Source organism: Mus musculus, chromosome 7 (genome assembly GCF_000001635.26).
Source record: "Mus musculus strain C57BL/6J chromosome 7, GRCm38.p6 C57BL/6J".
Taxonomy (NCBI): Eukaryota; Metazoa; Chordata; class Mammalia; order Rodentia; family Muridae; genus Mus; species Mus musculus.
This window is the reverse complement of record NC_000073.6, coordinates 80,910,435-80,935,505: the sequence shown is the minus strand read 5'-3', so window position 1 is coordinate 80,935,505 and position 25,071 is coordinate 80,910,435. Positions and strand designations below refer to the sequence as shown.

The following is a 25,071-nucleotide window of genomic DNA, read 5'->3' as shown; positions in this document are numbered from 1 at the left end:
TCACTCCCTGATTGGCTGCAGCCCATCGGCCGAGTTGACGTCACGGGGAAGGCAGAGCACATGGAGTGGAGAACCACCCTCGGCACATGCGCAGATTATTTGTTTACCACTTAGAACACAGCTGTCAGCGCCATCTTGTAACGGCGAATGTGGGCGCGGCTTCCAACATCTAGTCATGAGTCTCCACGCCTGGCTTTATGTAGTGCTGAGGTTTGAACCCTGGGCTTGCACCTGCTAGGCAAATATTGCACCAACTGAGCTGCATCCCCATCTTGACTACTTGAACTTTTAAGTTAATGGTAGCTACTATCATTTCCTTCCCTGGGTGAGGATAGTGGTGGATCTGATTTCTTCTCTTTGTTCTTGCAGCTGTACTACCAAGTCCTAAATTTTGGAATGATTGTCTCCTCGGCACTAATGATCTGGAAGGGGCTGATGGTGATAACCGGAAGTGAGAGTCCAATTGTAGTGGTGCTCAGGTAACACGATTCCTTTTCAGAACACAGAATTGCATGGGATTACTTGGTAGAAAAGTAGAGGTATTAAGTAAATAGTTGTGTACCAGCTCCTTAGAAATTGTTACCTAGGAGAGCGCCTGAAAGGAAGTCAGTTGCTACTCAATTTTGAGAACTATCATGGGAGGTGTTCCCATTCCCCAAGGACCCGGATCCTTTTCTTTAAAAACAATTGTGTTTAATTATATGCATGTGTGCGTGTGTCAGTGTGTTTGTGTGTAAATGTAAGTACCCATGGAGTCCAGAAAATGAACAAGTGGTTATGAGCTGTCCAACATGCATATCAAACTCAGGTCCTCTGTAAGAGCAGTTGTGTCCTCAGCTCCTGACCTAATTCTCCGGTTACCTCTCCCAACCCCAGTACCCCATAGGTTCTTCTGTGCTGGATGTGGCGTCTCATGCCTATGATCTCAGCACTCGGCAATCAGAGGCAGGAGACAGGAGTTCAAGGCCAGTCTCATGAGAACCCTAAACACTTTGATTTGAACTTCATTTTTGGCTCATCCCTTAAGAGAGTGTCCTTTATTCAGTGTCCTTGGTTTCCCTCGGATTCCTCTGTCTTTAGCATTCCTGTGTTTGGTATATCAGGCCTAGAACTTAGCACACTGGGCTGTACAGCGTCTCCACAACAGAGTTCTCCAGCATCATGTTCTCAGTGCTGGAACATCACTAAGTCATTTCATATTGTCTGTTGACCTTTAAATATCATTTCTAAACTAGACTCCAGGAATTTTGAGGTTAATAATCCAGTCTTTTAGGTGATAATGCTGAAGTTTTTCCCTACCTTGTTTCCATTTCTATCTTTGTACTGATAAATCTTACAAATTTTAAAACCTAATTTAGCAACTAATTTTTGGGACATTAGTATGTGGTTATTTAATTGAATCATCATAGTTCTGTCTTATTTGGGGTTTCATTTTGTAACCTCTCAAGTCCTTCCTGGAGCGAGTACAGTACAAATATGAAGGAAATAGAATTGTCCCCTTATCTAGAGTTGAGATATCTTCTTCAGAACTTTATTGAGGTATAACTGATAAGCAGAAAGCAGTCGTTTTTGAGGTACAGAACTTGGTATGTCTCTGGTAAGCAAGCACATACTTTCAAAGGCACCACCATAAGTTGCCTCTTTCACAAGGCTTCATTCTCTAGTTTTTTATGCTAAGAATATTAGAATTTTTTATATATATACATATATATATATATATACACACACACATATACTCTCTCTCTCTCTCTCTCTCTCTCTCTTTCATAGTCTTGCCTGTGTTGGCATTGAATTCATGGTCCTCTGCCTTAGACTTCTAAGTGCTGAGATTATAGGTGTATATGAACCATATAAGCTATCAGATTTTTAAATCACGTCCTCTAATTTCCCATTTATTCCAGCAGTCTCAGTCAGCTCCTGATAACTGTCCTTCAACACTCTGCTAGAGAGGACTAAGTCTGAAATAGCCCCAGAAGTCTCCGCAAAGGAACTCCATCAGCCTGCACTTCCTCCCAGTGGTGTGGTGTTTTCCTTTAGTGCTAGAAGGCAGCACACGCTCTACTTGACGATTGAAGCCTTAGGACCAGATTAAATAAGGCAACACTCTGAACGGATGTTTAAAGGTAGAACCTAGGGACCTCCCGTGTGCTAGGCGGATGCTCTACTGCTGACTAATCCTCACCAAAATTAAGTCAGTACTTCTGGTTTTTGAGAGAATGTCTCAGTATTTGAGGCAGGGTCTTGCTGTGTATCTCTGGCTAGCCTGGAACTCACTGTGTAGACCATATTGACCTTGAATGTGGATTGATCTTCAATCTTCCTGCCTATGTACCATCATCCCTGACTAGGTTTTGTTTGTTTTGTTTTGTTTAATTGTTGTTTTAAACAGCTGTATAAATGCAGAAAAAAAAATAGCTTCCACCTGGGTATGTGAGATATACATTTATCTCAGCACTCAGGAGACAGAGGATCTCTGTAAATTTGAAGCCAGTCTGCTCTCTATATTAAGTGCCATGCCCTATCTCAGCAGTGGGGAGGGAGGTTTTGCTTATAACCTGAAACCTCAGTTAATATCATAAGTCACAGGATAATGTTGTTTTCTCATTCTCAGAGTTCACCAGCTGTATCAAAGCCCAGAAGGTAAACTCTGGGTTGGCATGAATCCTCCCAGGGATATCTGATCACAAGCAGACATTAAGTCCTTGACGTTAAATACCTCCACTAAAGAGAATGAAATCTGAAGTAACCAAGGAGAAGATCTCTTGGTGCTCGCTGGGCTAGCTCCCAGGATCTTCCGACTGTGTCATGTCCCGTCCCTCAGTGTTGGGATGGTCTGTCAGCGGAAGCTCTTCCTGGCCTCAGTCATGAGTTGCTTCCTCCTTTCAGGCTGGTTTTTTTTTTTTTTTCCATTTTTTATTAAGTATTTAGCTCATTTACATTTCCAATGCTATAGCAAAAGTCCCCCATACCCACCCACCCTCACTCCCCTACCCACCCACTCCCCAGGCTGGTTTTTCTTTAGACCAGGTACTGCTGCTACTTAACTCAGGCAAGGCACAAACTCACGGCTTTCCTGCCTCTGCTGCTTTTTATTATTTTTATTTTTAATTTTAATTCTTTTGTTTTGTTTTGTTTTGTTTTGCTTTGCTTTGTTTTTTTCAAGACAGGGTTTCTCTAAGTAGTTCTGGCTGTCCTGGAACTTAATATGTAGACCAAGCTGGCCATGAACAAACAGATCCCTCTGCCTCTGCCTCCCAAGTGCTGGCATGAAAGGAGTGCAGCACCACACCTGGCTTCCCCATCTCCCCTTCGACAGGGTCTCATGTAGTTCATGCTGCATTGAGTTCTGTATACAGTCAAGCATGGCGCTGAGCTTTCGAATCTTCTGCCTCTCCCAAGTGCATCTTGGCAGCACACCTCGTATTGGTGCTTTGTGCTTGATAAGACAGGCACCCTGCCCAGTAAGTCTGAGTGCCAGCCCCCAGTACATAAGCTTTGTTATTACATTTTATTTATTTGTGTGTGTGTAATGTCGAGATCAGAGACTAACTGGTGGGAGTCAGTTCTTTCCACCTGTGCATACTCAGGTCCTCAGGCTTGGCGGAAGACCCATTTCCCCAGTGCTGTGATGAGTTTATGGCTGCACTGCTTTGTGCTCTTGGTGAATCACAGGCGCACTGGCCCAGGAGCTATCTTGGATCCTGGAATGCAAAACACACAGTTAATTTTAAAATGCCTTGGCTATTTCAAAGGCAGGGCACTCCTAAACCTTCCCTTCTACTCTAGGGCCAATCAGGGAGGTGGCCAGTAGCCACTTACCAGAAAACTCTAAGGGCTGGTTGGATTTGTCTCCTGTCACTATTTCGTCCCCTTCTTCTTCCCCCAGTCTCCGAGATTCTCCCTGCGTCCTGCCCTTATGCTAAATGTCCACTGGCATCTTTATTGATAGATCAAAAAGTAATTGGGGACAAGGACCTTCAGTGCCTGAACACGCATATTCAAAGCATTAGCACCAAATTTCCAACACTCCAGTGCCTGTATGTGTAATGTTTAATGAATCAGTTAAAAACTGAGAGTGTAGTTGAATGTGGTGGCTTGAACCTGTCATTCAAGTACTCCGAAGACTGAAGCTGGAGAATCACGGAGTTTGATGCCGACGTGGGCTACATAGTTCCAGCCAGTCTGACAGTAGTGCTGCCAAACCTCTTCTGGCCTGAGAGCACCAGGTATGGTGCACACACATACATCCATGCATGGTAGGCACCCATGCCATTTTTAAATAAAAAAAAATGTGTGTGTGTCAGTTTGTACCTTTGACCTAGAACTCGGGAGGTGGAGGCAGAAAGATGTGAAGGTCAGGATCATCCTCTCATACCCATCTGTCAAGGCCAGCTAGGGACGCTTGAAACCCTGTCTCGTTTTTAAAAGGGAGAGGGGAGTATGTTTGTCAAAATAAAAGCATATTAGCAATTCATTTAATGTTTAGATAGTTTTCTAAATTCTTTTAAAATGATCTTTTATTTATTTATTTATTTTCAGTTTTTCGAGACAGGGTTTCTCTGTGTAGCCCTGGCTGTCCTGGAACTCACTCTGTAGACCAGGCTGGCCTCTGAAACTCAGAAATCCACCTGCCTCTGCCTCTCAAGTGCTGGGATTAAAGGCGTGTGCCACCATGCCCAGCTTTTTTAGTGATCCTTGTAAGCCAGGGGTGTGGTTCAGTGGTAAAATTCTTACATAGCATGAGGAAGGCCTGGATTCCAATTTATGCACCACAGATAGTAACAGTCAAAATGGTGATAAGATCAACACTTGAAATGGTCTCACTACAGACTCTTTAATATTTAAAATTTCTTTTGCATTAGTATATTTTCTTTTTTAACTTTTGTTATGTTTAAATGCCATTGTTTTATGCATAAAGGTATGTTACCTGTACATGTGTCTGTGTTGCTTGTGTATGTGGTACCTGTGGGGGTCAGAAGACAACATCAGATCCTCTGAGCTTGTAAGCTGTAGTGTGGATGCTAGGAATTGAACTCAGTTCCTCTGGAAGGGCAGCTCGGGAAGGCTGAGCTGTTGCTCATGGCTTATTTTGTACAGGGACATTTTTATATGAGGCATGCAAGCGTATTTCCTCCTGTGTCTCCTACCCTCTCCTACATGCCTTCTATATTCTATTCATTTTGATTTTATATGAGGCATGCAAGTGTATTTCCTCCTGTGTCTCCTACCCTCTCCTACATGCCTTCTATATTCTACTCATTTTGATTTGGGGTTCTTGGGGTGTAGCTCAGGCTAGCATTGCACTCAGTCCTGCTGCTTCTGCCTCCCAGGTGCTGGTACTATAGACATTTAGCACCGTTTCTGGTTACTTTCATGCATTTTAAACTAGTATATACATGTGAATTCCAAAAGTGTTTGTTTTGCTTCTGATGTTGCTCCACTGGACAGCTTCACCTGACTATTGACCAGGCACTTGGTTCTCTGAGTGATAACAAAATAAAATTCAGCTCCATTTTGACCCCCACCCCAACCTGTTTCTGTGACTGTCACAGCTGCTCAGTTGCCTGTGACATAAACTAGGGGTCATTCTTGATTCTGCTGTGTCTAATTGGACACCAATTGTTTTCCTCTCTCCTCTCCTTTATTGCTATTCTATTTCAGGCCCTTGTCATTTCCTGCCTGGCTGTCATAGTGACCTTTGAGAAGAAATGCTTTTCTAATAAGAAAAAGTTAATATATTCCCATAATGTGATATGCTAGAAACACAGGAAAATCTAGATTGAACCTGTCTTTGTAACTTTGAGATAAAAATCATTGCTAATGCTGTAGCCTCTCTTCAAGTATAATTTTACATATAATTGAGATAATTCTGTAAGTGCATTTATTTTCTTTTCTCTGTTTTGTTCTCCATAGTATTGTGTGTGTGTGTGTGTGTGTGTGTGTGTGTGAGAGAGAGAGAGAGATGTGCACACACACATACACAGTGTGCACAGTGTGTATATGTATCTGTTTGAAAAGTTGTTTTTTTTTTTTTTTTTTTTTTTTTTTGGTTTCTGGAAGTACTGGATATCCAGCCGAGGACCTTGTCCACTGAGCTGCAGCCTTAGCCTGACAATTCTAAATAACAGGAATTTTTTTTTAATTTATTCAATTTTGAGGTAGGATCACTATGTAGATGGTCTGAAACTTGCTATGTAGATCAGGATTATCTTGAACTCACAGAGCTCTGCCTACCTGTAAAAAAGCTTTAAGTATAATCATATAGTAGCTTAGCATGGCGGTACAAGACGGTATCCCAGCAGGAGGATTGCTGTGAGCTCAAGTTCAATGAAACAATAAGCAAACAGACCAGCATTCCTGCAGTCCCAGCACTTGGGAGGCAAGAAGAGTGCTGTGAGTTTCTGTCAGCAGTTTCTGTACCTTGTCCAGGCTAGCCTTCTATACAGGTGATATATTGTCGTAAAAACAAGATACAGACAACAAACCAACCAAACGTTTGAAAAAAGAAAAGTCATAAATAATAACAAATATAAACACAGTGTTTCTCATAGCTCCCCAATTTTTGTTTTATGGTGGAATTTCTGGGGATCCAGTGATGCCTGCCTCCCATCCCCAGGTATTGTGATGTGACCTGGACATGAGGATTCTATTGAAATTACTTAGGCTATTCCACTGTACAGGAGAGTTTGGGAGCCACTGATGTGCCCATATGTATCTTCAGACAGTAGTGTCTGTGGCTGGATGATATCTGTCTGAGTTTTGGGTCCTGCTGATATGTTTACTCTTTCTTTATTAATGTTATTTATCATTGAAAACTTGGGTTTGAGTTCCTGATGATACCAATCTCTTAGGACCTTTTCAGAACTGGGTGTGAGGCAGAGCAGGGAAGAGGGAAGAGATGCTCTCATGAGTCTCACTTCCTCCTAGTTTCTGAAATCCTTAGAAATCTCTCATACTTCTCTTTATAAAACAACGAAACGCCTTGATAACACAGCGCTACCTCTGTGCTGCTCTGTGACTCGGTCAACTGTTTCCTCCAGAATCAGCTGAACTCAGAAGGTCATCGTGGCCTGAATCTTCATAAATGGCAGAAGATGATCCAGTTCTCATTTGAATATTTGAATATGTTTAGTATTTTCAGATGAAGTCAGAATAAGGGCAGTGTTTTTTAAAGTTCATTCTTTTATATTGTTTGTCATTTGAAATTTTAAAAGGTTAAGGAATTAGTAACACTGCCCTTTTCAAGACTTAAACATCTTTGATTGTAATGCTTAAAATGGAACTAGTTAGTGAAGACTAGTAACTAAAAAAATTCCTTTACTAGTTGAGGGAAATCAAGCTGGGTGTGATGGTGCACACATGGAATCTCAGGACTGGAGGCTGAAGTAAGAAAGTCTCCACTGGCTTGAGGGCATCCTGATGTATATACTGTGAGAGTGACTGTGTCCCCAAAATGAATGAATGAATGAGCATGAATTAGGACAGCCTATTATGTGGACAGAGCTATCTATGGCACTGTGGTTGTTAAAATGCTGAGTACATCAGCATCTGTTGCTTTGTTGAGTTTCTAATTTTGAAAAAGATGTAATCTGCCTTTTTGTACCCGTTTTCCCTCCCAGTGGCAGCATGGAGCCTGCGTTTCACAGAGGGGATCTCCTTTTCCTCACGAACCGAGTTGAAGATCCTATACGCGTGGGGGAGATCGTTGTTTTCAGGATAGAAGGAAGAGAGATTCCTATAGTGCACCGAGTCCTGAAGATCCATGAAAAGTACATGCCAGCTTCTCATCTATGGCTTTGTACATTCTTGCTTTAGAGTTTGAAGTGTTTAATTTTGATACATAAAAATTGTTGAAAAGGGGGGTGGGAGATGGCTGAGCAGTTAAGAGTACTTGCTCTTGCAGAAGACCCAAGTTCGGCTCCCAGCACCTACGTGATGGCTTTCAACCGTCAGTTTCAGGTGTTCTGATGCCTTCTTCAAGCACACATACACGTGGGCAAAATTCTCATATACATAAAAACATTCTTAAAAAACTAAAGAGGGCTGTAGATGTAGCTCAGCTGGTCAGATGAAGCCCTGGGTCAGAGCCCAGGCCTTGCTACAAGTGTAATCCTAGTACTTGGGAGATAGAAACAGACAAGGTCAGGGTCATTGTTGGCTTACATAGCAAGTTGAAGGCTAGCCTGTGCTAATGAGGCTCTTCTCTAATAATAAAACATTGTAGAGAGTAAGGAATCTTTGATCTTTACTTCTCATCCAGTTTTATGAATGTCTGAAAGTTTGGTGAATATTTGGAAAACTCTGGATAGGGATTTATCTATTTCTCTGAATATTTTTCCAGAGATTTTTCTTGTTCTTTTCTAATTCTTTTATCAGTCTGTGTATTTCTCTCAAAAATCATGTTATAAAGCTGGGCAGTGGTGGTACATGCCTTTAATCCCAGCACTCGGGAGGCAGAGGCAGGCAGATTTCTGAGTTCAAGGACAGCCTGGTCTACACAGAATGAGTTCCAGGACAGCCAGGGCTACACAGAGAAACCCTATCTCGAAAAATAAAACAAAACAAACAAACAAAAAAACAACAACAAAATCATGTTGTAAAGATTAGTCCTAAATATAATTATGGAATATAAATAACTTTAATGACTAAAGAAACCTTAAAATAAGAACAAAAAACTATAAAGCAATTTGTAAACTTCTTTTGGAATGCTGGAATTAAACCAGGCCAGACCCAAGTATATTGACTTTTCAAAGTTCAGTAAAGAGGGCTGGCCAGATGGCTCAACAGGTAAAGGTGCTTGCCGTCAGGCCAGAATGACCAGAGTTCTGTCCCCAGAACCCACAGTAGAAGGAGAGAACCAAATCTCAAAAATTGTCTTCTAACCTCCACATATGCACTATGGCAATATCCGTAACACAACATGATAGTAAATAAATGTAAAGTTTACATTTTTTTTTCAAGAAAGTGGTGAGATGGCTCAGTGAGTAAAGGCATTTATTAGCAAGCCTGATGGCCTGCATTCAGCCCCAGTCACCCACATGGTAAGAGACCCGACTCTCAGAAGTTGTCTTTGAACTCCCCGTGTGTGCCCGGTGTATGCAACACTGAACAAATACGCCTGACCCTCCTGCTTTTGCATCATGAGTTCTGGGATTTATGAGTTTGTGCCAGTGTGCTAAGGCAAGATAAATTTCTAAAGTCTAAGTTGTTTTTCTAACTTGAACCTTACACATTCTAGAAGCAGAAAGGGCACATTGCTTTCACCTCAGAACAGTGAGAACGGTGAGCAAATAGCTCAGCTGCCCTGGGGCTCGTCGGCTTAAGGTAGTGTAAAGACTTGAGAAGATGGACCCTGACCTCTTAAGTGGGTGGTCCCTGTCCAGCTGTGCACCCCCGTTCTTCCCAGGCTGTACTGTTTGTACTTACAGCACGTTCACAAGAGAAGGAGAGAAGGAAATGAACAAATAGGGGTGGTATACTGGGAACCCAAAAGACTCTTGCATTAAGTCCTCAATTCCTACTGGCTCGGCATCTTGTAGTTTTTCTCCGTTTAATAGGTACTCACCTGGGGTGGTTTGTACCTTAATCCCAGCACCAGAGAGGCGAAGTCAAGAGGATGGTATATTCTGGGCCATTCAGGAGAGCAAAGTGAGGAAAGGCCACTTGTACCCTAACACCAGGTTCAGAATTTTTGGTGATCTTTCTTTTGCCTCCTGGGTGTTGGGATTCCATGCAGACACCACCACACCTGGCTGGAGCAGATCTTGACAGGTGTATTGAGGGTGGCCACCAGGGAAAAGTATTTGTTCTGCATTAAGTTGTTGAGGGAGATAGGTACTTTTTCGAGAAACAATAGTGATCTCTCCTGATTACAGCTCAGCAGGGGAAAGAAAGCACAGTATTTGCTGGTAAGTAGGTCTTTGGGACTAGCCCAGCCGGTAACACCCCTTCCCTTCTGACCACTTCTCGTCTGTAACCCCCAGGCTATCACAGACGCTCTTTCACTTACTGAATTGTCAGTTACTGGTTACTTTTCTCTGTATATATTTGCATTTTTTAAACTGGAACCTCATTTTCAATGTGGCATTTGCACTTCACTGTCTCTGGTGTTTGCAACACCTCCAATTTTCACCTGACTTCTAGCATACTGGGAGACAGTTTCCTGAGTGGATATTAGTCAGTAGAAACCTGAAGCTCATTTTCTTTTTTATAGACTGATTGTTAAAGACACTTAGATTAATTTTAGTCCGGTCTTTATTAACTGTAAATTTTGCTTTGTTTTCAGTTACATTTTAAACTTACTGGAAGCTGGGCTGGAGGGAGGACTTGGTGACTAAGAGCACTTGTTCCCCTCCCTTCACGTGTCCCTCCAGGTCCAGGGGATCCAATGCCCTCTGCAGGCTCCAGGCACATGTAGGGTGCACATACATGTCTGCAGTCAAAGCACTCATATATATAAAGTATATCTAAAAGCAACTTTAAAAATTACTAGAGGTCTTACCCGTTCTTTAGCAGCATTAATTCCTTGACTTTTTTTTCTGAGATAGGGCCTCATGTAGCCCAGGCTGTCTTTCAACTCTGTGACCAGAGAGCTTCATTTTCGTGTCTTTACCTTCAAGGATTGGATTATAGGCATGGCTGCCATGCTCAGTTGATTTAGGCTGGGATCAAAGCCAAGGCCTAACAAGCTAGGCTACATCAGAGCCCCAAAGCAATCATTTCTTGATCAGGAAGAGGGTTTGTGGTTTTGCTTTCTTTTGTTTTATTTTTGAGTTGGGTTCTCTATGCAGCCCTGGCTATCCTAGAACTTGCAATGTAGATTAGGCTGGCCTTGAATTCACAGAGATCCACCTGCCTCAGACTCCTCAGTGTTGTAATTAAAAGTGTGTGCCACTACACCTTGCCAAGATAGTATTCTAATAAATATTACCATACCTGAAAAATTGAGGCTTTTTTCCCCACTTGAGACAGTGTTCCTTTGTGTAATAATAGCCCTGGTTGTCCTGGACTCATTTTGTAGACCAAGCCTGTCTTGAACTCAGAGATCTGCCTGCCTCTGCCTCCCTAGTGCTGGGTTGAAAGGTGAGTGCCACCACACCCGGTTGTTTTTTTTTTTTTTTTAAACTTTTTCTATCAACTACATGTTTGTTAGATAAAGACTAAGACAGTGTGAAGCTACAGTATACTGTAGGCAGCTGCTGTTTATCCCTTGATCTGTGTTACATTAGCTCTTACATTTTGTATTTAAAGGTTTTCTAGCATGCACAGTGGGGTCTAACGAGTCCTGTGGATGGTTAGCATGTGGCCGTTCTGCATTCTCTTCTTTTCCTCCTTTCTTGTATTATTTTAAGCCAGATCCTCAGTATCATAGCATGTCACATTAGTATTTCTATAAAATAACCACTAAGCTTTTATAAACTAAAACTTTAATTAGTGTGGGGAATAAATATATACTATAATAAATATAATTAAATACAATAGAAGTAATAACTAAATATATGATAAAAATGAACAATTCATTAAGATTATTAACTCTCTAGTTGTTCAACTTGCCAGTTTCATAATGACTGTTTATTTGAACTTAGATCAAATAAGGTCCTCGGCTGCAGCTGGTTGATGTGGCTTTAATGGACACTTGGAATGTTTTTAAATTACATTTCTTTGTTTGGGAGTCACTGCTAGTGCATATGGAGGTCAGAGAACAACTTGGGGAAATTGGTTCTTTCCTTGTACTGGGTGGTTTCTGGCCACCAAATTCTGGTTGTTAGCCTTGGTGGCAAATGCCATTACCTGATGTGCCAGCTCACCGCTGCACAGTACAGACTGTTACTTTATCTGGAGGTTCCTCTTCCAACATTCTTTGTCTCAGGCAGAAATGTTCATGTTTCTTAAGGGAACTACAGTCTTCACTGGACAGTTACTTCCTGATGGGTAATTTAATGTGTTCTGTATTTGTATATTAGAAAATAGGTTGTGTATTTTGTAATATAAATTGAGATTTATTTTATATGCTAGTTAATCTTCTCCTCACGGTGTAAAACTTGCATGTCATCTACTGTCACACTCTCTGTGGCAGTGTTGGTCACACTGGTGTAGTGCAGCCGGCTCCTTCACCACTCACTTCTCAGCTCTCTCTATTTGAGCAGTCCAGCTGTCAGCACTCTGTTAGCCAATTAAAGAATTGCTATTAGGCATGATGAGTTCCTAGTGCTTGGTAACAAGAGCTGATGCTGTACACTCAATGCCATGAGGGTGTTTGGTGACTTGTGTTTCCTTATTCCTAAGGCAAGATGGGCATATCAAGTTTTTAACCAAAGGAGATAATAATGCTGTTGATGACCGAGGTCTCTATAAACAAGGACAACACTGGCTGGAGAAGAAAGATGTTGTGGGGAGAGCAAGAGGGTGAGTACCCAAGGGAATGTCATGGGCTTTTCGTATTACTTTAAACATGGTCTTACTGTGTATGACTGGGTGCATAACTGTTGGTCCTGGTTATGCCAAGTCACCTTTTTGTCCTTTAGAAGATATAAATCTTAAAGTTCACTTAAGTCGTAGGGCAGGAATGGGGTGCAATAAGAGAGTCAAATGCTAGTGCTGAGATGGCATAGTGGATATCACAATTAAAATATTGGCCAGGTGCAGTGCTACATACCTGTAATTCCAGCTCCTGAGAGGTAGACCAAGAGGACCAGAGTTCAAGGCCAGACTCACTAAGAAGCCCATGTTAGTCTGGTGTATGGATCTACGAGCTCTCTTTTAATATTTTATTATAAATGCCTTTTAAGATTAAATTCTGTTATAGTTAGTCTCCCCAGTGTTCCAAGATCCCAGAAGCCGCTGAGTTTAAGGCTAGCTGGCTACCTGAGACCCTTGCTCTAAAAATAAGAATCATGTATTCAATTCACCCAAGGAGCATTGATATCTGTACTTGGCTAGGCTATTAGGTTTCAGAATAGTATTACTGCTTCATGAAACAAGTTATTAAAGTCTTAGTCAATTTAAATTGTTCCTATGAATTAGTCTTATTGTGTTAATATAGCCTATATTGTTTTATTTCAGGCTTGAAGTTGATGAGATCAAATGAAATTTTTAAATTATATTAAGCCTGTTTATTTCAGATATTATCAGGAGAACAGATCAGTGGAGGACAGGAATTGTAAGTTACTGGTGTAAGGAAGTATGGACTTACTACTTTAATGTATTAATAGTATTAACAATAACTCACCTTTATTAGGGCTTGCTAGTTCCAGACTCATTATATGTGCCTTATAAATATTGCTTCATTTTAACCTTCAAACAATTCTAAGATTTCCATTCTGCAGATGAGGAAACTCAGACAAGCCATGTTATGTATCTAAGATCACGCTGGTGGTGGATTTAAGTGGCTGGCCTGGTGTCCCTCACGTGGGTGGGTGGGTGCTGGTTCTCTGTTTAGGTGCTTCACAGCATTCTTACTGATGTCTGAGCATCCCCTCCTTACTGCATAAATCAAGCATGTACTGTCACCTCACTGTGACACTATGCTGTGCAGAACAGGTGGCTGTTTCTGAAAGGAAGTTTATTCAATTGTAGTATGAGAAATGTAAAGGAATCCCAGATCAGAACAAGGACTACTGTGTTGTTTTGTCTGCGAGTGTGTGTGTGTGTGTGTGTGTGTGTGTGTGTGTACAACTTAAGGGGAACTTTTATATCCTATGTTCAAGCTAAACACAATCTACATTAGGTCATCAGTGGCTTTGAGAAATAGATTTCCAAATTTCCTCATTCCCAAAGATGCGCCTATCATTTTCAGACTCCTCCATCTCTTTAGTGTTTGTTTTTCCTCGAGTTGTAAACCTGCAGGTACATTTAGAATAACAAGGAAGCCCCAGTTGCCGCAGACCCTCTGGGTCCCTATGTCTGCGTGGAACAGGTCTCTAGTCACAGGTGGGCAAAGCGTTGGATGAGATGACAGACAGATGCACACAGGAGAGGTTGTGTAGAACCTGAATGTAATGTCAGGTCGAGCATCGAACTTTTTATAGTACAGAGAATGCAAGGGGTTGGAAGTCACAGCAGGCAAGGTACATTGCCGTTACCAGGTACAAAACAAAGGAATGACTTCAAAAGGATTTACAGGAACCAGGTAAATGTTTACAGTAAAGATAAAGCAGTCCTACCTAGGGTCAGCTTAGTGACAGGCAAGAGTTTCACACTCTAGTGTCATACCTTTGAACCTTGTGAAGGCTAGCACCAGGGGGTTCTTCTCTTGGCAGACCTCAAGAATAATGCAGTATCACAACCCCCCTAATTTCCTAGGCCTTGCTAAATTCTTATATGAGTGTAACTTTTAAGTATCTGGAGAATCTCCATTTGTCAGGAGAATATACCAACTTGTTTTTAATATGCAATGTAGCCTTACTGAAGATTTCTATCTCAATGAGATTCCCTGGCTCTTTCTGCAGACCAGTTGAGCCACTGGCTCTGTCTATTGTAATGCTTAGTTAGTTACTGAATAGGTTAACTTCCTTACTGCCTTCTCACAGGATTCTAAGCTCGGGCAGCTTCTGGGATCTTGGAACACTGGGGAGACTAACTATAACAGAATTTAATCTTAAAAGGCATTTATAATAAAATATTAAAAGAGAGCTCGTAGATCCATACACCAGACTAATTCGGGAATAGAATATGAGTATATGGATAAACTCCAGGAGGTGAGCTTCCTTGAAACTCTCTGCCTCGTGAGTGGCTTTTAGGCTTCACAGCCTGTCAAGCTGACTCGACCTGAGTGCGTGGCACCCAGTCACTGGAAAGTGGGGTTGCTTTACTTTCTTCCACTGCCATTAATTTTTTGAGAGGTTTTCGCTGTGTAACTCACTCTGTAGACCAGGCCAGCCTCAAACTCAGAGATCCACCTGCCTCTGCCTCCCAAGTGCTGGGATTCAAGGCGTGCACCACCACGCCTGACAACATTTGTTATATAAGAGAATAGTCACACTATTGTACATGTAATGACCTTTTCACTCCAAGGCCATTAGTGTACTTACACATCAATACACTTATCATCACTCACAGAGCTAGCTCTCCAGTCCCTGGGAAGCTCAGATGGCTACTGGCTGTCCTAGCATTGGCCCTGGTTAGCACTATTTCTAGTTTGCTTTTGTGAACACTGCTGTTGTTAGATATATCCAGTAGTTCTACCCAGTCTTCCCAGTAAAAATATAAAAAACAGTTACTAAGTAAAGAATATGCACATTTTAACACTTTTTGACAAATTCTTTCTGTGTGCTTCTTCTGTGTAAGAATGTCCCTTTGTGTGCATTTGGTTCTTCTTTGTCTGTCACTGTGGCTGCCTAGGCAGCCCTGGGTTGGGTTAAAAAAAAAAAAGACATATTATTTTCCAGGTTAGAGTACTCAGGCTTCCTCCCTAGGAACTTCTTTTTGAAGAATTTTTTTAAAGTTCTAAACTATATAAAATTTAAACTAAAATCTCAATTTTGGCAGTATAAACCCTTTAGTGGCTTTTAATAAAAAATGTAATAATGTGAGTTAAGTATTGATTCTATGAAATATAAACCACCTGGGACGTGGACAGCTGGCAGACAGGCTTTTCTGCCCAACTCACTTCTCATCGACTCTCCTGCCTCTGAGCTCGACACCTAATGTAATGAGTCACCTTCCTTTGTGGAAATTGTATTTGTAAAACACTAAGCTGATATCTCAGAGTCGAGCTGTACCTCACTCTTTCAGGTGAGCCTGGTCTGTGGTACAGCTACCTCTCAGTGAAAAAAGGGGGGTTTCTGGTTTACTCCACACTGACACCAATGGTTCTGAGCCGATTATGTCTAAAAATGTTACTGAAACAGAATTCACATGTAAGAGTCTCTATTTTAAGGGGCATAGTTCACAGATTTTAGTATATCTACAAGTTTGTGCAACCAACACTACTATCTAATTCCAGATCATTTCTCTCGACACTCTTAGCAGGCGCAGGCCACGCCCTTCTTCCTGCAGCTGCTGACAGTGCTAACCTGCAGTGTAGGCATGGCTCGTGGGGTGTCTTGTGTAGACAGTATCACAGTTGTGGTCTTCTGCGTTTGGTTTCTCTTACCTATCCTAATTTTCAAGGTTAATTCATCTTGTAGCATGTAATAAAATTTTTAGAAATGAAACTAATACTGTACCAACTAAAACTACTTAATAGAGATGACTTTGGGAAACCAGAAAGTTGGATCTGTTAATCACAGAAAAGAAAGCAGTGTCAGAAAAAGAGGAGAGAAGGGCAGGAGAGTTGGTACAAATGCTGCAGTGATAAAGAATGAGATAAAGGAGGGAACGGGACAGTGACGCTGGAGGCTTCCAGACAATGCTGTCCCCACAGAAGAGGAAGTATTCTTAACAGGAAGTAAAGTGCATCGGGCAAAATGGCTGCCCCTAAAGTGTGCCACAGGCTTTGATGATAAAGTGGAAATGCTAATTAACTTGATGTGTTTAGTGTACACTGTATATATGTATTAAAATACCCCATAAAAACTGATAGGCCATAAAATGCATGTAAATCACATGTGAATAAAATGTAAAGCTTGTGTCTAGGTGCCGTGGCACATGTGTAGTCGTAGATGCTTGGGGAAGCTGTTTGCAGCAGCAAAGTGAGACCCTATTTTGAGAATTTAAAATATGGGGCTGGATAGTTGGCTCAGTGGTTAAGTGGCCTTGTTCTGCCCAGAGCTTAGCAATACTTTGTAGGTGTCTCTTTTCAGCTCTTGGAGGAGCCACATGTTGACACAAGTTTGCTGAGGTGAAACTGCTTGCCACCATGTACCTGAGGTACACATCTTGAATCAGACCTAAACATCTTGAGTATTGTTTGGGGTGCATGTTTCAGGGATTTGTTTAAGCTCAGAAAATCTGGGGACACTAGAACAGTGTATCTGGTAGTTTTGTGTTTCATGCAGTCCAAGCTGGCCTCAAGCTCTCTATTGTAGCTGAATACTGGCTCCACTTCTCAAATGTTGGAATTTAAGTGTGCACCCCCACACCTGAATTGTGTGGTGTCAGAGATCAAACCCAGGGCTTCATGCCTTTATGCTAGGCCGGCATTCTGCCTTCTGAGCTCCAGCTGCAGCCCCAAGTGACTGTTAAAGAAGATCTGACTGTTGAGAAACATTAGCAGTGGAAAGCAGTTTGGGGGAAGGGAGGGAGAAGGACTCTAAAAAGAGAATACAGGAGATGGAAAGTAAGAAGAGTTGTTAACAGGAAGTGACGACACTAAAAACAGTGTCTGCTGCAGTTTGCCTATGGCTTTGATTCGGAGGTGTTAACTGGGAGGTGATTTCTGTTTCTCTGGCCTGTGGCATGGCAGGAAGGGTCTATGCACACAGTGAAAGTGGGCCGTGATGAGAGAGTTGAAGTCCACTTGGCCCAGTGCCACATTATGGCCAGTGTACTCAGAGTCTGCCAGTGGTGGGGAGAAGGAAGAAAGGTGAACATTTGGGTTTCTCACCTCCTTTTCTAACCACATCAGGGACATCCTGATAATCTTCTTGTTTTGTCCTGAGTTGTTGTTGTTGTTGTTGTTGTTGTTGTTGTTGTTGCTGTGAGTTGTTGAGATAAGGTGTCATTGTGTAGCACTATTTGAGCTGGAACTTGATGTGTAGGCCAGGCTAGCCTTGAACTCAAGCCACCTGCCTCTGCCTATCAAGGGCCAGGACTGAATGTGTGCACCACTAGCCCAGCCCCTGCTCTGAAGTCTTAGAGTGTTAAGGTGTCTTACACAGAAAGAAGATTTAAACTCTGGAGAAACTGAAAAGAAAACCTATTCAAACATTCCATCAGGCAGGATTAGGCCCAAGGCAAGGTTCAGCCATAGAGCGAGTGCCTGGCCTGCATGAAGCCCTGCCTGAGTTTGATCTCTAGTGTGGGAGTGTGAGCACACATGCATGCACATGTGCACCTGTACGTGTTGGCTGGAAGGTTGGGTGTACAAGGCCTTGAGGTTATGCGAGATCAAGATCGCTACTCTGAGAGAGTCAGAGGGAGGCAAATACCATATGATTAGAACAACAAAGTTCTTAAAATTGTGACGAAGACCTTAAAGGCAAGTGTATGGAATTCGTTAAGAGTTGTCACCAGGTGTTTCTGCTCAGTTAAGGGATGAAGAGAAAGCAAGCTAGTGGGAACACAGGACTGGGGAGATGGCTCAGTGGTCAAAGTACTTGCAACTCAAATGTAGGTATCTGAGTTCAGGTCCCCAGAGCCTCTGTAAACGCAGGGTGGGCTTGGTCACCCATCTCTAATTCCAGGTTGAGGAAGAAATGAAAGTACAGATACAGCAGTCTAAAGGTGGGTATAGAACTATTAGGTGTGTGAGTTATTGAAACAAAAGAGAAAGGCTTTCAAGAGCAAGTTGCAGGCTGAAGAGATGGCTCACTGGTTAAGAGCACTCATTGCTCTCTCAGAGGATTTGGGCTCAATTCTCACCTCCCATGTGCAGCCACGACCATCTGCAACTCCATTTCTAGAGGATCCGATGCCTCTTCTGACATCTATGGGCACCAGGTATATGTATATACATACATACAGGCAAAACACACACATAAATAAAATAAATCTAAGAATTAAAAGAATGCTGGACAAGTATATAGGAAGATGGAGGCTAAGACTGGTTTGCTGTATGTGGTGATAAAATAGTTCTAGAAAAATTTCAGAGCTAGGCACAGTGACACATGTACTCATCCCAGCATCTTAGGAGACTACAGCAGGTGGAAGTAAGCTCAAGGCAAGCCTGGGCTGCATTTCAAGACCCTGTCTAATAAATAAAACCAGGAGTAAGAGGGCCAAAGCCAGACTGTGGTTAAATGAGTGGTGGTGGAGCCCTGAGCTCTTCTGTTCAGTGATGACCAGACATGAAGTACTTTGCAGGGTGATGCTTTCTGCCTTACCTCTCCACCAAGACTGGCAGCTCCGTAATGGCTATGAGGCCACACCCAGCCCCTAGCAGTGAAGATACCAACTAGAGACCTAAGATCTCTGGTGTGGTACTGTCTGCTTCTGCCACATACAAGCCATGCACCTTGGGCGCGTGATCCTGTTTCCTCATCTATAAAATGGTAATAATCCTAACTTCCTTGTAACAGGCTATTGAAAGGAACAAATATAATGTATGCAAGTGGACATTGTGAATCAGTACTCTGGAAGGCACTGGTAATGAATAGTCAGTAAACATTAGCAGCTGCTTCATCTAGGGTGTTTATCTCTGATGATAAGTTCTTTGCTTACTTGTTTGTTCCAGGTTTGTTCCTTACATTGGAATTGTGACGATCCTCATGAATGACTATCCTAAATTTAAGGTGAGAGCACAACCTTATGTTTGATTAGAAGTGAACTGATGAGAGTGTGGCGCTCGCTCAGCAGCACACATGCGGAGCATGTGTGAGGCCCTGGATTCAGCCAGCTCCTCCAGGGATCTTTTGTTTACCTTTGGAGACTGTTAAATGGATTACAGCATGAAAACATAATGTAGTTTAGTGATTGATCCTGGTCACAATTGAGTTTATGACGATGAAGACTTCGGAGGTATTGGAAGCGTCCCTGACATGTGTTCCTGTTTCACTTTTTAGTATGCAGTACTGTTTCTGCTCGGTTTATTTGTGCTGGTCCATCGTGAGTAAGAAGTCGGACTCCCTGTTCCTAGGAAGCTGCTGTGCTTGTTGTTACTGAATGTTGGAGTAGATCCTGATCTGTGATTGCGGATTTTCGGAGGACACACACGTTGGCACTTCTTGGTAGCCCTGGTTTGCATTGCTTTGTGTTTCCACACCCGAGGCTGTGTGGGCGGGTGCATGTGCACCGTGGAGTGCACACAAGGGGACTGTCAATCACAGGGTTTCATATGTTGTCATTGTCACTCTTTCACATTTTTGTACATCAGTGAATTTTTTATATTAAAAGGTTGAGCCAAAGCCCCCAGTGTTTGTATTTTGAAGCCAAGCTTCACTTTAAAAGTGCCTACAGAGTTCTGTAAATGAAAACACAGCTCTGCATGAGTTCAAACCTGTCGTTCCTCCTTACAGTAGGAATGGCACATATTGAGGCGATCATAAGTCTTAACTTTTCAAAATTTTAAATAAAAGACTTTGCACATTGAACCCCTTTCCCTGAATTCTGTTTGTTGGGAAAGCTCCTGAAATGTGCCTTTCTTGGCTGGTTCTTAGTACCCATTATGGTTTAGAAAGGCTTTGATGTGGCTGGGCGTGGCAGCACATGCCTGTTATCCCAGCTCCTGGAATATCTCAGCATCAGAAGCTGAGGATCAGGAGTTCAAGGCCAGCCTGGGCTAAAGGAGAAAAAGCTGTAGTATATAAACAGTCCTTCAGCTGTGATAGTTGATCAAATATTAACAGGCTTTTTTGTTTTTTTGGTTTTTTTTGTCGAGGTTTGTTTTTGTTTCTGTGAAGCCAAAGTAGCCATTGACGTTCATAGGAAATGTCTTAGTCACAATCAATTCTTCACTAGGGTGTGACTCAGATGTGTATAATCCCAGATGGTGCAACTGAGAGGTCCAGAGAGATCTCACCTGGTTGCAAAGACACCTAACCTTTGTCCACTGTAGGTGCTTTCACCTACTCCTCGATATGTTAGCATTTGAACAAGACAGCCTTGCCTGCGGAATCCAGCACCCTACTCTCTCTAATTCTCATTTGCCTAAACCCTTTCACTTAAGTGGCTGGCTTTGCTTTTTTTTTTCTCTAATGCAAGCTTAAGTAGTGACTAAAAGCCCAATTGTGTTTTCTTTTCATTTTGAAATCAGAATGTAGGGTAAACCAATATGCAGTAACACAAAATACTTCTAATTCTGCCTTTCTTGTTTAATGTGAGATCTCCAAGCAAGCATGCAGTTAGCTTCTGTTTCTTCAGCCTGTGCTGTTTGCTAATGGAATGGAATAGGCAAGTTCCCAGAGCCTTCCCTATATAGAATACTGCTCCCTGAGACCATTAACTAGGCCTTAGCCTTCAAACTTTGCATATGGTGTTCAATGATACCAGCTCTTGGCTTTCTCAGCCTGAGAAACTTACTGCCCGTGATCCACGCATGCTCAGACTGCCTCTTCCGTGCATGGCAAAGAGTTATTACTCTTATTCCTTCCTTGACGGTCCCCTGTGAGAGAGAGACTTCATACTCTTTCTGATCAGTGTTCCACCTCTTTTCCCTTTCTTTGCTAGAAGCTTCTATTACAGAGGCTGCATTTTTCTTAAAAAGTAGCCAGAGCACTTAACACACTTGAATCATTCTATTAGCCAAAAGTAAAAAGATTATTTTGGGGAGAGTTATTATGTTCCCATGTTTTATACTAAGACTAAACACTAAGATTTGGGGAGCTAGAGAGGCCATGACTCAGCACTAAGAGTACTGGCTGTTCTTACAGAGGACCTGTTCTGTCCGACCTCTCTCAGCTTCCTCATGGCTGTTCACAGCCACTTGTATTTCCAGTTCCATGGGGGAATCCAATGCCCTCTTCTGACCTCCATGGGCACCGACAACATACGGTTATTCATGCATACATCCAGGCAAAACACATAAAAAAAATAAAGGCTAGAGAGGTGGTTGTTGGTTAACAGCATACACTGCACCTTTAGAGAACTTGAATTCAGTTCCCAGCACCAACATAAGGCAGCTCACAGCCATGTGGGACTCCAGTCCCAGGGGATCCAGTACTGCCTTCTGGCCTTCACAAGTGTGGGTGCACACACATACATACATGCACATATAGACACACGTAAATAAAAATATATCTTTCAAGAATAATAAGTCTTTAAAACTAAAAAATTAAACATTTGAGTTTTTTGAAAATATAAGAAATTAAAATGATTCTTGAAATGGGGGTGGTTGGAAACAGAATGCTCATTGGGGTACCTACTACTGTTGGAGAAATCCTAGGTTTTTTAGCACCCACATGGCAGCTCACAAACTGCCCATAACTCCAGCTCCAGGGAATCCCCACACTTTCTGGTCTCCTTGGACCACTACGCTCATGTACGCATACACAATTTAAAATAAATCTTAAAACACAGAAAACATAAGAAATGAGCCAGGCATATCAGTACACACTTATAGCCCAGACCACACAGGAGGCTGAGGCAGGAGAACTGTTTGAGCCCATGGGGTTGAGACCACCTGAGCGTCATGTTGAGACCAATTCACCAAAATGAAAATACAAGAAATGCCAGAGAAACAACTAGTAATTGAATTGACTTCCCAGTTGTTTGGGATTCGGCAAGATTAGTGGCGGTGTGGGGGACCTAGCCACTGGAAGGAATTGGAAATGGGAGAAGAACTGATAAAACTTTACATTGGAATGTGATGCTAGGAGGCTCTCTTGGCTCTCATAACTCCAGCTGTTACGTTGTCATTTCCTTAGTTCTGGTCCCACACCTCTGACTTGACCTTCCCACTTGTTTTTTTGTTTGTTATTTTTGGTTTTTTTAGATTTTTTATTTATTATATGTAAGTATACCGAAGCTGTCTTCTGACATACCAGAAGGGGGCATCAGATCTCATTACAGATGGTTGTGAGCCACCCTGTGGTTGCAGGAATTTGAACTCAGGACCTTAAGAAGAGCAGTCAGTGCTCTTAACCGCTGAGCCATCCCACCAGATCGACCTTCCCATTTTGAAACTCGAGCTTCCTGGCTAGTTCTCACATGTTCAGGGAGGTGCTAGGTGAAGCATTTTCCCATCTGTCTCACTGCTAAGCCCTTTGCCGTCCATTCTCCTTAGCAATTACCACTTCCTGTTGCTTGAGTACCACTCACCCTGCCCTTGTTTATTCCTTTCTGCCCTGCCTCGGTTCCTCCCCCATGATCTGATCCAGTCTGTGGGCACTGTGTTCCTTTGAGGGTGTATGCCTCTCACTTCAGGAGTACACTGTGACTGAAGCAGATGGCTTGTTTTCATTCGACCTCTGCCCTGCACGCCAGCTCAGCTCAGGCTTTGGATGCAGCTAGTGATGAACATGAGCATCTCCACGCCATCGTCCATGGTGTCCTTGCTGTATTGCCTCTTTCTCTTCTCTGTGCTTGTCTGAAGCTCGTCGTCTTTAGACATGATGTTGTCCTGCCTCTGGTCCTTTACAGTGTTTTGGATTTGGGGTATAGTCTCAAGATTGCTGGCGAGTTGTGGACTCCTCTGCTGCAGGAGCCTCGTTTTATAGACACTGTGCTCTGTTTCTCCCGCAGCATGAAGCAGCGTCTATTAAGTGCTGGGTATAGCCATGCGCTGGAAGCTGAGGCGTGGTATCTTAGATTAGTGTTGTTGTGAGCAGAGCGTATGAATCATTAAAGTGATTTGTACTTTCCTGTTATTTAGTAAGTACATTCTCTATTGGCCTTGCCAAATTTGAATCTGAACACTTCCTCTCACCCGGGCTCCATCTAAGCAGCACGAGTACCCTTCAGTGTTAATTCTGCCTTCTTATTTCTGTATGCCTGCAGACTCCTCCTGTGTTCTCTTTATTGGCTGGACTGTTGACATTTGTCACTTTACCTAGGGAGTCATAGGTTTTGAGAGCCTCGGCTTTCTTGATTGCTTGTGTATTTTTCTGGGGACTTGCAGAGGCTCTCCGGCATAGTGCTTTAGTGTTTATCACATTCAGCTAACCGCTCATCACATGCGGGAGACTCCATTCCGTCGTCTGCTGTCGCTCTTCTTATGACAGTGTTCTAACACTGTTGAGCTTCAAGGGATGATCTAATTGTAGCTGGCCCCGTGGACTCGCCCTTCCTTAGGGTGCTCTTTGAGCTAGGAAGGCGGTGCAAGCCATTTTCTGCCTGTCTGTACCTTCATCACCTTTTTCTGATGCTGGAACTGAACAATACCAGGGCCTGTGGTATTGTTGTAAAGTATGGTCTGGATATAGAAAACGCTTTTTAATCAAGGAATGTTATTGAGTCTAAAAGGATCAAGGCTTACCACAGATTGTGAAGACAGTCCTCCGATTGACTGTAAGCCTCACTCAGGACTCTCCCTGTCTCAGCTCTCCTCAGACCCCATCTCTGCATCCACATGGCTCTTAGCATGTAGACGTGACACCGTTGCTTATGCTGGTCACTGCCTGGAGTGCAGAAAAGAATTTCCTCAATGAACATCTGCTGTGTCAGATTTCCAGCTAGACCCAGCTACAGAGGTAAAGAGCAATCTTTGGTGACCTTTCAGAACTCTGCCTTGGTGGGCGGGGCATGTCTCAGCCTGTCCCACTGAGGAGCCTAGTGTGATGGTGGGCGGGGCATGTCTCAGCCTGTCCCACGGAGGAGCCTAGTGTGATCACAAACGATGCTAGGGAGGGGCTTGCAATGGAGTCCTGCCTACACTTGATGAATTCGGGTGATGCTTCCTGCTTCAGACTGCCCAGTGCTTTGTCCTTGTTCTCTCTAACATTGCCTCTGTGTCCCTCTTACCACTAGACTGAGGGTTGATTCCTTCAGGCAGTGGAACAGGACTGGTTTTGGATTCATCTTTGGGTATCTTCTAGTGCCTGATACAGTATTTTATTTATTTTAAAATTTATTTAAATACTTGTCTTATTCTGTACAGATAAAGCTAGTATTATGTGATAAAATATAAAATTGTAACTGAAGAAATTATTGTTGAAGTGGAAATGGATAAAACCAGATCTGAAATCAGTTGCCTTTTTAATCAAGGAATGTTATTGAGTCTAAAAGGATCAAGGCTTACCACAGATTGTGAAGACAGTCCTCCGATTGACTGTAAGCCTCACTCAGGACTCTCCCTGTCTCAGCTCTCCTCAGACCCCATCTCTGCATCCTAAGATGATGAAAGATTCTGTTGTCTCCTGGAAGAAATCTCTATCTTTTGACTCTTGGTTTTCTAGACTATAGTACAAAGAAGGAAACTGCTATTTCTGGGCTTTATAGATTGGGCATAAAACGTAATAAAAAGAAATTTGGGCGGGCTGGCGAGGTGGCTCAGTGGTTAAGAGCACCGACTGCTCTTCCGAAGGTCCCGAGTTCAAATCCCAGTAACCACATGGTGGCTCACAACCATCCGTAACGAAATCTGATGCCCTCTTCTGG

General features: G+C 42.6%; 1 protein-coding gene and 1 long non-coding RNA gene across 2 annotated transcripts in view; one reads left to right on the top strand and one right to left on the bottom strand.

The window, feature by feature from the left end:
- Sec11a (SEC11 homolog A, signal peptidase complex subunit) overlaps positions 1-20,127 on the top strand; it is a 32,172-nt gene extending 12,045 nt beyond the window's left edge. Inside the window, exons 2-6 of the mRNA NM_019951.1 lie at positions 370-479; positions 7,620-7,769; positions 12,286-12,405; positions 19,274-19,331; positions 19,602-20,127. Coding sequence (NP_064335.1) covers positions 370-479; positions 7,620-7,769; positions 12,286-12,405; positions 19,274-19,331; positions 19,602-19,652 — 489 coding nt within the window. The 3' untranslated portion in view covers positions 19,653-20,127. The remainder of the gene's footprint in view (positions 1-369; positions 480-7,619; positions 7,770-12,285; positions 12,406-19,273; positions 19,332-19,601) is intronic.
- Gm51451 lies at positions 3,541-24,989 on the bottom strand. Its single transcript, XR_003946654.1, has 3 exons — positions 24,187-24,989; positions 23,951-24,092; positions 3,541-3,701 (listed from the first exon to the last, which is right to left on the bottom strand). It is a non-coding gene; the product is annotated as a predicted gene, 51451 (long non-coding RNA).
- Positions 24,990-25,071: the final 82 nt, after the last annotated feature.